At 39.9% G+C, this 13,239-nt stretch overlaps 1 protein-coding gene across 1 annotated transcript in view; it reads right to left on the bottom strand.

Moving 5' to 3' along the window:
• Positions 1-13,239, bottom strand: part of LOC128667110 (polycystin-1-like) — a 248,997-nt gene that overhangs the window by 157,680 nt on the left and 78,078 nt on the right. Inside the window, exons 13-18 of the mRNA XM_053722016.1 lie at positions 11,284-11,415; positions 9,805-9,980; positions 9,332-9,465; positions 4,309-7,946; positions 3,804-3,944; positions 8-142 (exon numbers count right to left, since the gene is read on the bottom strand). Coding sequence (XP_053577991.1) covers positions 8-142; positions 3,804-3,944; positions 4,309-7,946; positions 9,332-9,465; positions 9,805-9,980; positions 11,284-11,415 — 4,356 coding nt within the window. The remainder of the gene's footprint in view (positions 1-7; positions 143-3,803; positions 3,945-4,308; positions 7,947-9,331; positions 9,466-9,804; positions 9,981-11,283; positions 11,416-13,239) is intronic.

Here is a 13,239-nt window from a genome sequence, read left to right as displayed (position 1 = left end):
ATCTCACTTGGGTCTCGTTATGGCAGGCGTCACATTCAGCAGACAGAATCACGGGAAGACTGCGGCTGATCTGAGGGGTGAGAAACTGACAAGAGACACATCTCAGAGACAGCACAAGGATGCGACCACTGTGCAAAGAAACCTGAGGGGGGAAGAGCAATGTATATTCAGGAATGGATAAATAGGCACTAGATATGTGCATTTGTTTTTGGATTAAATATAATAAACAGACAGTGCCTTTAAAGGGACAGTAAACCATTTGAGATTTTTATATAAAATGTTAAGTTATGTGTAATGAAACAACTTTGCAATATGTTTTCATTATTTATTTTGCCCCTTTTCATTTAATTTAGTTTTGAAAATGTAGCAATTTCTAATACTCAGACCTTGAAATGCCCCCTGCTGACTTCTGAAGGCTAGCTCTGCTACATATCTATTCCTAATTGGCTTTATCAGATAACAACGGCATAACAATTCATTTTATACTAACTGTGGCTAGCATTGTTGTGTACAGACTAGACCCCAGTTTGACTCCTCCAAATAAGGCAAATAGTGGGTGTAGTTTGGATATTAAAAGCAATTGCCGTAAAAAAGGATGTTAATTTATTTTAAAAACATTGACTTGCCTGATGTTATTCTATAGCAACACAATAGAAATATCTTGTCATTACTGTCCCTTTAATGAGTCAACGACTGAATGAATTTTTTTAATAAAGCTGTTTTTGTGATGCTGCTGCTGCCTTATAGAACTAGCACTAAGTATTACTTTAAAGGGGCAGTAAACCAAAATTAAACATTTATGATTCAGATACAGCATGTGATTTTAAACAACTTTCTAATTTACTTTTATTATCAAATTAGCTTTGTTCTCTTGCTATCCTTTGTTGAAGGGTAAACCCAGTTATGCTGATAGAGCTCAGAAGATGGTAGCAGTGTTTGTAACTATGTATCACATTGCTATTCAAGAAAGGACATCAAGAGAACAAAGCTAATTTGATAAAAGCATGAAATTGGAAAGTTGTTTGCAATGCTATGCTCTATCCAATCCATTTAAATTAAATTTTATTTAAGTTTAAGCTGCTGTCCTGACAATGTTCCCCATAGGAAATAACAGGTGAATAGATTTTCATTAACAAATTCTGAACAACCCCATGAATGATTATCAGGAAATGAAACGCTTCCACTAAAATGATTTTTTTGTGCACGTGTGTAATAGGCAGACAGGTAGATAAGTCAGACAGACAGACACAGTGATAGATAGGAAGTCAGACAGACAGACACAGTGATAGATAGGAAGTTAGACAGTCAGACTAAGGGCCCAATTCTGTAATGGTCTCTGGGCTGGTGAAATTCTTTAAGAATGCTCACAGTACTTCTATTTCCCTGGTGGAATTCTATAAACCACTTTTTACCATGAAAACAGGGCGTCTCACTAAGGGGCGTATACTGCATTTTTGTTTTGGGAGGAGATGAACGCATTACAAAAGTGCACAATGAAAATCGTAATTTAATTGAACCATTCACACAAAAATACGCAGGAATGTTTTTTATTGTTATGGTGCATCAAAAACCGTAATAAAATTGCTCAACAAAAATCGTATTTGATCAAAAACGTAAAATTTGTATGTAAATTACACAAGAATAAATTATATTAAATATGCACAGCGTAAATTCTAATTTAAGTACAATGGGTGTGCAAAACCACATAGAAATTTGTACTTATAAGTACAAAATACAAAGCCTAATTGTTGTTTTATTGTAAAACTAGGCGATAAGCCTGCCCAGAGGGCAGTCTATTTTAGAATAAAAAACTACAAACCCCAAAGCTAAAATTACACAAAATAAAAAATGTAAAATTACAGAAAAAATAAACAAAGCTATCCAAAATAAAAAAAATAAGACCTAATACCCCTATAAAAATCCCTCTAAAAATAAAAGTGCTTTTGTAGGGCATTGCCCTAAGTGTAACAGCTCCTTTACCTAAACAAATTACCAATTACCCCCTAACAGTAAAACCCCCCACCCACCAAACCCCCCAAAATAAAAAAAAACTAACACTAAAAAAAAAACTAAATTACCCATTGCCCCTAATGTTTGTATGGGCATTGCCTAATCTTAAAAAAAAGCCACCCCAAAAAATAAAAAATAAATCCTAAAACTAAGCCCCAAATAGGTACTCACCGTTCCTGAAGTCCGGATGAGAAGGTCTTCTTCCAGGCGGCTCCATCATCTTCTATCTTCATCCGGAACGAAGGCGGTGGAGCGGAGGTGCGGAGCTGTCTTCCCCGATGCGTGGATCCTCAGCGGCGATCCTCAAAGGTGGTGGGCGTTCCTCGGCGGCGGCATTGTTCCTCGGTGGCGTGGAGGCTCCTCTTCCTCCGATGTCCGTTGTACACTGAAGATTGAATGCAAGGTACCGCATTCAATTTGGGGTACCTTGCATTCCTATTGGCTGAAATTTTGAAATCAGCCAATAGGATTAGAGCTACTGAAATCCTATTGGCTGTTCAAATCAGGGGTACCTTGCATTTAATCTTCAGTGTGCCGCGGACGATCTCATGAAGAGGAGCTCCACGCCGCTTTGGACCACCGCCGCTGAAGACCACCACTGAGGATCGCCACTGAGAACCGCCACTGAGGACCGCCGCTGAGGATCTATGCATCGGGGAAGCGAGCTCCACACCTCTGATCTGCCTTTGCTCCGGATGAAGATAGAAGATGATAGAGCCGCCTGGAAGAAGACCTTCTCCGCCGGACTTCAGGAACGGTGAGTACCTATTTGGGGGTTAGATTTAGGATTTATTTATTTTTATTAGGGATTTAATGGGCTTTTAAATTAGCTGAATGCCCTTTTAATTTTTACTGTTAGGGGGGACTTAGTATTTTTTAAATGTAAAAGAGCTGTTTAACTTAGGGCAATGGCTCACGCAGCCAATATTCCTTTGAGGATGCGTGCACAACTGTCGACAGCAACGCGATTATAGTATAGATGAGCTGAACATGGGCTTTTTTAATTAAATTGTCTCTCAAATCCCAGTGTAATTATCTAAACATTTTCGCCCTACAGATCTCTGTTTTTTCTCACTAACTAAAAGGTAGCAGGGTTGTGCCAAAATACGCAAAATACTTAATACCCTAACAGAAAAACACATGCAAACAAAAATAGGGGCGATTGTAAGATGCTATACGCAGAAAAGCAGCGCAATGTGATTCGTTTTTGATGCAGGATTTAATTTTTAAAGTGCACCCCCTGCTCACTGCTAACTTCACACTACCCAGCAAAGTTTCCCTTTTCAGCCAGCTCCATTACTTTGTATAGACATCTCACCACGCACAGGAACTGCCCCTTTTTTAAGATAATTCCATGAGGGCAGCCCCTGCGAAGGTGAGCATGAAAAACCACATCAGAACCAGCAAAGTATAGATCATCGGGCCCTAAGTAATAGATAGATAGATAGATAGATAGATAGACAGACAGGCATACAAATAGATAGATAGATGACGGATAGGTAGATGATGGATAGATAAAGATAGATAGATGATAGATAATTGATGGATAGATCGATAGATAGATAGATAGATAGATAGATAGATGATATATAGATAGATATATAGATGGATAGATAGATCATGGATAGTTAGAGATAAATAGATAGATAGATAGATAGATAGATAGATGATATATAGATAGATATATCGATGGATAGATAGATAGATAGATAGATCATGGATAGTTAGAGATAAATAGATAGATAGATAGATAGATAGATAGATAGAGGGCTGAACATGTTCCTGTTACTCACTGTCTGGTTGGCCACAGATTGATCCCGCCCTGGTTTACGAACTGTCAGCGTGAAGATGATAGTGCTCTGGCTACAGAGATTGATTCGGGAGATGGAGACCTGTGGGAGGGGAGGTAGGGACGGCAGGCTACACTGAAGTCCCTGACAAAGAGAAAATGGTTAGCAACGTAATTACTGTTTCAACACTCATTGCTCACTTACACTGCATTTAATTTCACACTTAGGGGCCGATTTATGAAAGTGCGAGCGGACCTGATACAATATAGCGTATCATGTCCGCCGCACATCGATAAATGCCGACTCATTGCACAAGCAGTTCTTGTGAAATGCAAGTCAATGCACACTCATACCTATTCTGAACTTTTGTGTTTTCTCCTTAGTTTCCTCTCCCCACACACATTTTTTATGTTTTATCCACTTTCTCATCCCTTTCAGATCATTTATATTTTACACCCATATGCCTTTTATTTTATCTTATCTATTAATTTCAGCCCACCTTCCTCACCTCTCCTTCCACAATTGTTGATCTCCACTCATACTGCAGTGCTGATTCCTCCCCATCTCTTTGATCTGGATCATGTGACTCTCTTCCATCTAATATGAGGTCCATTTGTACTGGCCAAGTCCGGTATGATCCTCCATGTATCTTGGCCACCAATGGGCTGTTCGTCACCAACAGTAAATGTGTCACATTATGCGAGAGTGCAATCCCTTGCAGAGTTACGGTGAAAAGAAGACAGTGGAATCCAATGTCTAATGTGTGTCCAGGTATTGTCAGCAGAGTGCTGGCAGTGTTCCGTTGGGGGAGCTTAAGTTTTGCAATACTGCAGACTGGCCCTTGATACACATCCCATTGATAGATTGCACTATATCCAGTGCAGCCTCTTAAATCAACATCAACCTCAAATATAGCCCCTACAGCTCTATTGATTGATGATGGGCCACCTAACAACTGGGCCCTTGGCTGTTCACATGGCAGAGTCCTCACATTGATCACTATATGTGTCTCAACCATGCTCACTAGATTATATACAAGCACTTGAGCCACAAAGTCACCAGGGTGGCTGTAACTATGGTTTACTGCTGACTCCATGGTGGTCATCTTCACTTCTTCATACCCAAATGTCCAACAAAATTGCAGATCTGTGCCGTCTATGGCCACCGCAAAGAACTCTACAGTTTGATTTATGAAAACATTTGTACTACTGCTTGAGAGTGTAACAGATGTAACTGGTATCTGAATGCTCACCAAATATGAGAGTAAGGAAAAGCAAGCGTGGTTGGTGGCATTAAGCAGGACATGTAGCGTCCCCTTTCTCAGGGGAGTATACGTCACACTTTGTCCAGTAGCTAAGTATTCAGGGTATCCAAGTTCCTGGAAACTCCACATGAAGTTGGGAATATAGGCTGACTGAGTCATAGCTTTGACATAAAGGGTCTGGTTTACTGGAAAGGCAGGCTGGAGGCCCACTAACTGAAGACCCTCAATACTCTCAAGGATCTCAATGTTGAGGCTAACAGTTGCTGTACTAACATAGTTATACGCTGAGGCAAAAACTTCATGCTGCCCAGGTGAGGAGAAGGAGAAGTTTCCATGATCTCCATCAAGGTCTATAGAGAGATTTTTGGAGGGTATCATCAATGCAAAGCTCACATTAGTGCCATGCTGAACACTTACAGAGAAAATAACCACCTGCTTAGTGCATACACTTCTGCTTCCAGTGCTCACTCTCAGACCAGTTATTGTATCCTGCACATTCACTACAATGGATGCATTTGCTAGACTCACATTGTTCCAGACAAGGAGCTGCACTTGATGCTGACCTGGCTCTGTAAACACATGTGATGTATTCTGGCCACTATATTGAAAAACATTTTTCTCTTCGGACAGTGTCCAAGCCCACTGCAAGTTGGTACCGCTATGTACAGTGCCAGACAAATAAACTACAGTATGTGAGATGATGGCCTCTGTGTTGCTAAGCCCGTTGATGTAAATGCTGACCTCAGACACAGATTCCTGTACACTCAGCTGAGTAGAGGCATTATCAGAACTCAGTGCATTGGATACAGATACAGTTATTATTTGTATACCTGGAGTCTGGTAGGTATAAATGAGTTGGGGGCTTTGGCTGATCTGTCCAGTCAAGTCATCCCCTGGATTCCATGAATACTGAACTTCACTTCCAGAAGTAAGTGTGGCAATAAGTTGAACTGGCACCCCACAGGTAGCAATGCCAGGGATTGCCTGTACCGTAACACCATTAATTCTCTCTATAACTTTCATCTGGATTTCTGCTGACTCCATTCCTAATGCATTTTTCACTTGAACTTCCACATGTAACGTCCCAAGGGATGTTGGATTGATGGTGATTGAGGGACCATCTCCCTCCTGCTGTCCTGGCCCAACCACCCATTGGAAATTTAAATGGGAGCCCGTGACCACCTTGGCAATGAGAGTTAAAGGTTCATTTAAGGAAGTGTACAACCCCACAGCATGACCCTCCTGGTGTATGCTGACCCCTTCTACCCGTTCCTGCACTTCCACACTTATATTGGCATAAGCTAAGCTCACAGCATTCTCTGCCTGCACACTGACTTTATAGATTCCTGGAGCAGAGAAGATGTGGGTAAGATTTAATGCCCCCTCTGTATATGGACAAGACTCACACAATGACCATTTGTATTGCACTTTGTCTCCACTATTCATTGTAGTCCAGAAACTGACAGGCCTCACCATCTCCACCAGCGTTTGATCAGCAGTCAGAAACAGGCCAGTAACTGGGGCTAGAACAGACAAAACTATAGATTCCTGACTATGGCTTACATTGTTTTGAGCATATACGATGACAGTCACATTGCCAGAGATGTTATATGTGTGAGAGACAGTCTGACCAAAGCAAGGCAGGGACATGTCTCCAAAATCCCAGATAAATTCAGCAGTGGCTCCCTCATTAACAGTGGCAGTAAATACCTGGTTGGCATTCTGTAACAGCACCTTACCAGCATAAGGTTGAATTGACACATAGCTTATTGGTCTCTGTACGATCACATGACACCAAGCATGCCCATTGCTCACTCCATTCCATACTGTTACTGCAACACTGTAGTTACCTTCAGACATGTATGCCCAGCTTGCCTCAGATGAAGAAATATTCACAGGCTTCAAATCTACATCAAACTCCCACTGATACCAGTACAAGTGATGTATGTCTGGAGGTGGCAGCACTGTTGTGGAAAAGAGGATTGGCTGAGAGAGATTAGCTGCCTGAGGTGAAGCAGTTAGGGTGACTGAGATTATTGAATCTTCAATTCTGATCACACTTATAATGCTATCACTCCCCAAGGTTCCTTTCACTGTTACTTTTAGGGTATAGTTTCCAGCCACAAGATAGCGGTGCCATACCTCTGGCATTCCTTGCACTAGTGTGGGATGGCTACCATCACCAAAGTCCCAGGAGAAATGTAAGTATTTAGCTGGCATGGTGACATAGGCAATAAACTGGGTGTTCACCAAGCTGGAGATAATTGGGGAGTGGAAGACTTCTGTAATACCAGCCTTATAAACTTGTACTGTGAGTGAACCATTCGCGGAGCTCAATGGGTTTAGTACAATAACATTGACAGTGAAATTACCCTCTTTAGTATAGATATGTGTGACCAAGCCTTTGGTCTGGTTGGTATATAATGTGCCATCTCCCATGTCAAAGTTCCAAAAGACATCTGTGCCACTCTGAAGTGAGCCAATGATCATAGTCTCTGTGCCAATCTCACCAGTCCCACTGCTCACCAGTTGAATACCCTTAACCATTTCACCAACTGTCACCTGCAAAGTTGCATTTATACAGCTCCGTCCATTATTTCCTCTGACAGTCATCATATAGAAACCACTGACCATATAGGTGTGTTCCATTTGTGGTTCACTATTTTGTACAACATCAGAGCCGTCACCAAAATTCCAAGACCAGGTCACCGCAAAGCAAGAAGGTGAGCAGAGTGCGGAAAATAGAGTAACATCCTTTGGAAGCGGCAAGAGAGGGGTCATCTGCAAATTCAGGGATATCACTGAATGTACAACCTTTAGCTGCTTTGAGCATGTGATCCATGTGGCATTATTGGAAGTTATCACCGTCAACTGATAATGTCCTGCAGGGAAGAAACAGCAGTTTTATTTATTGCTATACCAAGATGTAGCTTCTAGATATATTTTGCACAAAAGTATTTAGTCTCAGTTCCCCTGGCCCCTGGACTTTTGCTAGCTATGAAGCGGTATTTCACGTTCTGCAACTACTTTGTATTAAATATACAGTCACTTCTGTTAAATCTGAATCCTGAGGTGTTCTATGAAAAAGACTGATAGATGCACTTTTTTATACTGGCTATATTTTTGGGACAAAGTTATGAACAAATCACCATTATTTTGTGGTAGCTCTATATTTGTTAGTCACTAAGTAATAGCGGATCCTTGTGGCTGATAACAATCGCCAGAGTTTTAAGAATTTATGGGCCCTTGTTGCAATGACACTAGCACCTGTATTATATAAGTAACATTAACCTTTATTTAGTGCAGATCATATAAACGTGACCTGCCACAATGAACCCTGTAAAGCTTCTTTAAACCTAACCATACTGGCCTGGGACACGCTATCCTACCCTATCGCTCACTTCAAGGTGCAATACCCACCACCCCATCCCCCAATGTTTGCCCATAAGTGATCCCTCACCTCAATACCTAATACTTAACATCCAAGGCTACCACCTGATCTCACCTAAAGCAATGCCCTCCACGCTCTTAACCTCAATGCTTAGTTATTGGCAGGGATTTGGGAAATAGGGGTGCATGTTCCAGTGTGGGGATGTAAGATAATGGACCATGTTAATGTAGGGGTTATAATCAAGTGCACATAAAATTAATAACTTTTGGGGGTCACAGTTAGGTTTGCAGTGGGAGGGTCAAGGTTAGGGTTAATAAATATCTGGGAGGGTAGTTAGGATTACGTATGACTAAGGTGTAAAATGATCTAAATACAGTAAACCATATCTATTCAATAACTTTGTTACTGGAGTAAGGACTCCTGCCTTGAGCTTGACAACAGTATTTGGATATGCGACAGTGCATAGCAATAGATGGTAAGCAATTGCATCCAATCAGTGATTCCGCTTTTGTGCTTACCTTTGGAAGTTATATTTACAGTTAAATATTTTTATACCAGGTTTAGGTCTGGCACAAGTTGTAAACATTGTTGCCAATATGTACCTTTCATCTATTGCACTTTTCCACATTTTACATGTAGAATGTCCTTTTATTTATTTTTGCTCTTGTTCATATGGTTTTAACAGCATTTTTTAGAACGTTAGCTTTTCTATACTGTAAGATGGCAGTTTCCTCTTTTCATACTTCCTTATAAACTTTACTTTCCATGTTTATATTGTTTGCTACACTATTTGCCTACATTCAATCCATGTGAAATAATAATGTCCTGTCCTTTGTTCTTTATCATAAATTCTTGTATATTCAAAATGCTCCTTACCTATTTGACGGTAGCGGTGAAACTCTGATGAAATAACTGTAACCAGTGGCTGCTCTGGGTCATGGGATCGATAACGATCATATGGGGGAGAAAAAGTCCTGTTTACGGGGGGACTGTCATCTCCAAAGTCCCAACTGCACAGAGAGAGAGGAGATGCATGTCAGAGATGGAGAGGAAGGACAGAGAAGGCAAAAAACAGACAAAAAAGAGTAGATAAGAAAGAGAGAAAGATTGATGCAGATAAGGATAACACAAGAGAAGAATATAAGGTTGTAGGTAACGAAAGCAAGGACATTAGAAAAACAGCCCAAAGAAAGGGATTGGAAAGTGGTGGAGAACTTAGAAACTGTAATCAAATATGTATTTGTTGTCCCATGGTCACAATATATGGCAGCATCACACATGGGTAGCTCATCACCTCAAACTCATAGGAACGTATATAAAAATCTTTTTTGTATATAAATATAACTTACCTTATGGTTACTTCTGATGAACTGTCCACTTGTATCTGGAAGCTAATGTCCTGACTCTCGTTGACCAGAAAGACACTGGAGGAGAGCAGTAGCTCTGGGTTTTGCATAGGGAGAAATCCCCCCACTATAAGGGGTACCTCCAGCTCCTGATAGCTGACCGGGTTCTGAGCATGCACCTGAGCCGAAAGAAGAAGTAAGGGCATGAAAGCATTGGGGAAGGTTGACTATAAAGTGAAAGAATTACCAGTGATCTGATGCAGAGAAACAAAAAAGGTGGAGACTGTGGGTGAAGAGAGACATTAAATTAGAAATTCCATTACGTTCATTGGCACATAGAAAGCAATGCTTTATTAATATTAAGTCCATGTCATGATATTGAACAGATTAAAATCTATCAGCTAACTTTATCTCTATTCTCAAAACCATAGATTAACTTTCTTAATACTAGTTTTCGTATATAAAAAGAATGTTTAAAAAATGTGTAAAAGAGAAAGATGAGATGGGGAGAGTGGAAATAATAAATGGGTTAATAAATGAAAGAGAGAAAAGCAGATGAGAAAATAAATGACAAAGGATTGATGAGAGACTTAACTAATTAAAGTGAAGATCAATTTAGATTAATTAGTGCCCGGTTTTTATTGACATTTCACTTGTTTTCTTCAAAAACTTACCTTTTAATCCTTACAGCCGCTGCAGCGCTTCCTCCATCCGTCGCAAGCCCTCTTCGTGGGTCCAAAATGACGAATCCGGCTTCCTCCAATCACGGCGTTGCCTCAGGCCATGATTCCACCGGGGGGGAAGCTGTGATTGGAGGAAGCCGGATTCGTAATTTCTGACGTATGAAGAGGCTTCTGACGGCCGGGGGAATCGCTGGAGCGGCTGTAAGGATTAAAAGGTAAGTTTTTGAAGAAAACAAGTGAAATGACAATTTTGATGAATTAAAGTGCCCTTGTTTTTAATAAGATTATTAAAAACCGGGCACTAATTCATCAAAATTGACCTTCACGTTAAACTGCACTGTATAATAGAGATGCTTCTCTGTCTAGAGCAGTGATGGCGAACCTTGGTACTCCAGATGTTTCAGAACTACATTTCCCATGATACTTAGGCACTCTGAAGTCCAGTAAGGTCTCATGGGAAATGTAGTTCTGAAACATCTGGAGTGCCAAGGTTCACCATCACTGGTCTAGAGGTCCTTAAATGATATGCTGTGCCTCTGTTGTGAGTTTCAATACTAGTTTCAATCTGATAAACCACACTTGCTTTTTGTAGTGAATGCGCCTTGTTCTGGGTCGATAAATGTCCGTATCTATCATCTCTCAAACCAAAGGTAAAATGTTAACTACAAGACAGTAAAAAGTGGAAGAGGAGGGTCTCAAGGATTTAGCCCTTCCAAGGTATGAACCCATCAGTAATAAACCACTAATTAATAAGAAAGAACGAAAGAAAGAAATAGAGAGAGAAGAAAGAAGCACTTACCTTCATCTTGTATGACCCTGGTGTTCTGAAAGTCACTTTGTAGGTTGTTCCCTGGTAGGCAAATATTTCCTTATTGTCTAATGTCCATGTAAAAACAGCTGATGACCCGGCAAACAGGTGAGCTGTGAACACCTGGGTGGGATTGTAGATTTTATTAGAAGGATCTATAAGCTAGTAATTTTTATGTATAACTGCAGCATGGAACAAATACTATGTATATGAAGAAAGAACGTTATGATGTGAGCTAAGTGACAAAGAAAATGGCCAAAGTGAAAGTGTGCAATATTTGTAGGGTTGATAGATATACCATGAAAAAAACTCACAAAGCTCACTTTAAGAAAATTCTTATTTTAAGCAAACAACCAATATAAGAGGACAGTACAACACTATGATGAGAAAATATAATTGTCAAATTTACTTTGTTAAAGAGTACCCTGGGTTCATAGGATTTTATGAACATGCACACGTCTTTCATACTATAGTAGCAGTGTTTGCAACAGTATATAAAATTGCAACAAACATTGTGGTAAACACTGCTGATAAGAGGCCAGATTACAAGTGGCGCTCTTATGATAGGGTGGGTGGCGATACGCAATATCTCAGGACTGCGCTATCATTAGCTTGCGACTTAATATTACCAGTCCGTGGTAAATCGCATTTATCAGAGAAGAGCTAGCGCAACCTATACTTTCAATAGAGATCGCAAACGCACTAACTTGCGCTCATATTACAAGTGGAAAGTTATAGTTTGTGGTCAAATTAAAGCCGAAACTAAGCTAGAATATTTAGTGTGACAAGAACTGAAGTGTAAGGGTTAAAAAAAAAGTTGCACAAAACACATCAAAACATATTAAAGTAAACTATTACACACTTATGCACTTTTTATTGAAAATATATCATTTAAATATTAACCACTGCTCAGTCATTGATTCACCTCAAATTGGTAAAACTTTAGATTATGGGTTGTTTGTGACATATGAGGGCTGGGCTGCATTTGAGCTTTACTGATATGATCAGAGAAAGTGTATTACTGTGACCAAGTGTCACAGAGACAAGTGACAGATAAATGTGCCACTGTAAAATAGGTAAAGTGCATCATACTGAAATGTGCTGCAGTAAACTGCGATCGAAAAACTGTTTATGAAATGGTTATTAAAAATAGAATGATGGTACCATAAATATTAATCCCCTGATCATGCAGAAAATAGTTTATTTTCCTCTTTTTATTAATTGCATATAACTATTAATATCAGTGGACTATATATCTGTGTTTTATGTGTTTTACATTATTCTCAGTTGTAATATTGCCAAATATGAAATTCTGGAATACATAAAACAAATATATGATTCCTATATATTTATTTCATTAATATATCTACTACAAGCTTGTAAATTCAAGTGATACAAATGATTTCTATTTTGGCTCATATAAAAGTTCAATGATACAGTATCTCACAAAAGTGAGTACACCCCTCACATTTTTGTAAATATTTTATTATATCTTTTCATGTGGCAACACTGAAGAAATTACACTTTGCTACAATGTAAAGTAGTGAGTGTACAGCCTGTATAACAGTGTAAATTTGCTGCCCCCTCAAAATAACTCAACACACAGCCATTAGTGTCTAAACCGTTGGCAACAAAAGTGAGTACACACCTAAGTAGAAATGTCCAAATTGGGCCCAAAATTTCAATATTTTGTGTGGCCACCATTATTTTCCAGCACTGCCTTAACCCTCTTGGGCATGGAGTTCACCAGAGCTTCATGTCCTCTTCCACTCCTCCATGACAATATCACTGAGCTGGTGGATGTTAGAGACCTTGCGCTCCCCCACCTTCTATTTGAGGATGCCCCACAGATGCTCAATAGGGTTTAGGTCTGGAGACATGCTTGCCCAGTCCATCACCTTTACCCTCAGCTTCTTTAGCAAGGCAGTGGTCATCTTGGAGGTGTGT

The sequence above is a fragment of the Bombina bombina genome, chromosome 1, assembly GCF_027579735.1.
Source record: "Bombina bombina isolate aBomBom1 chromosome 1, aBomBom1.pri, whole genome shotgun sequence".
NCBI lineage: Eukaryota > Metazoa > Chordata > Amphibia > Anura > Bombinatoridae > Bombina > Bombina bombina.
The sequence above is the reverse complement of the archived record's forward strand: the minus strand, read 5'-3'. Positions and strand labels throughout refer to the sequence as shown.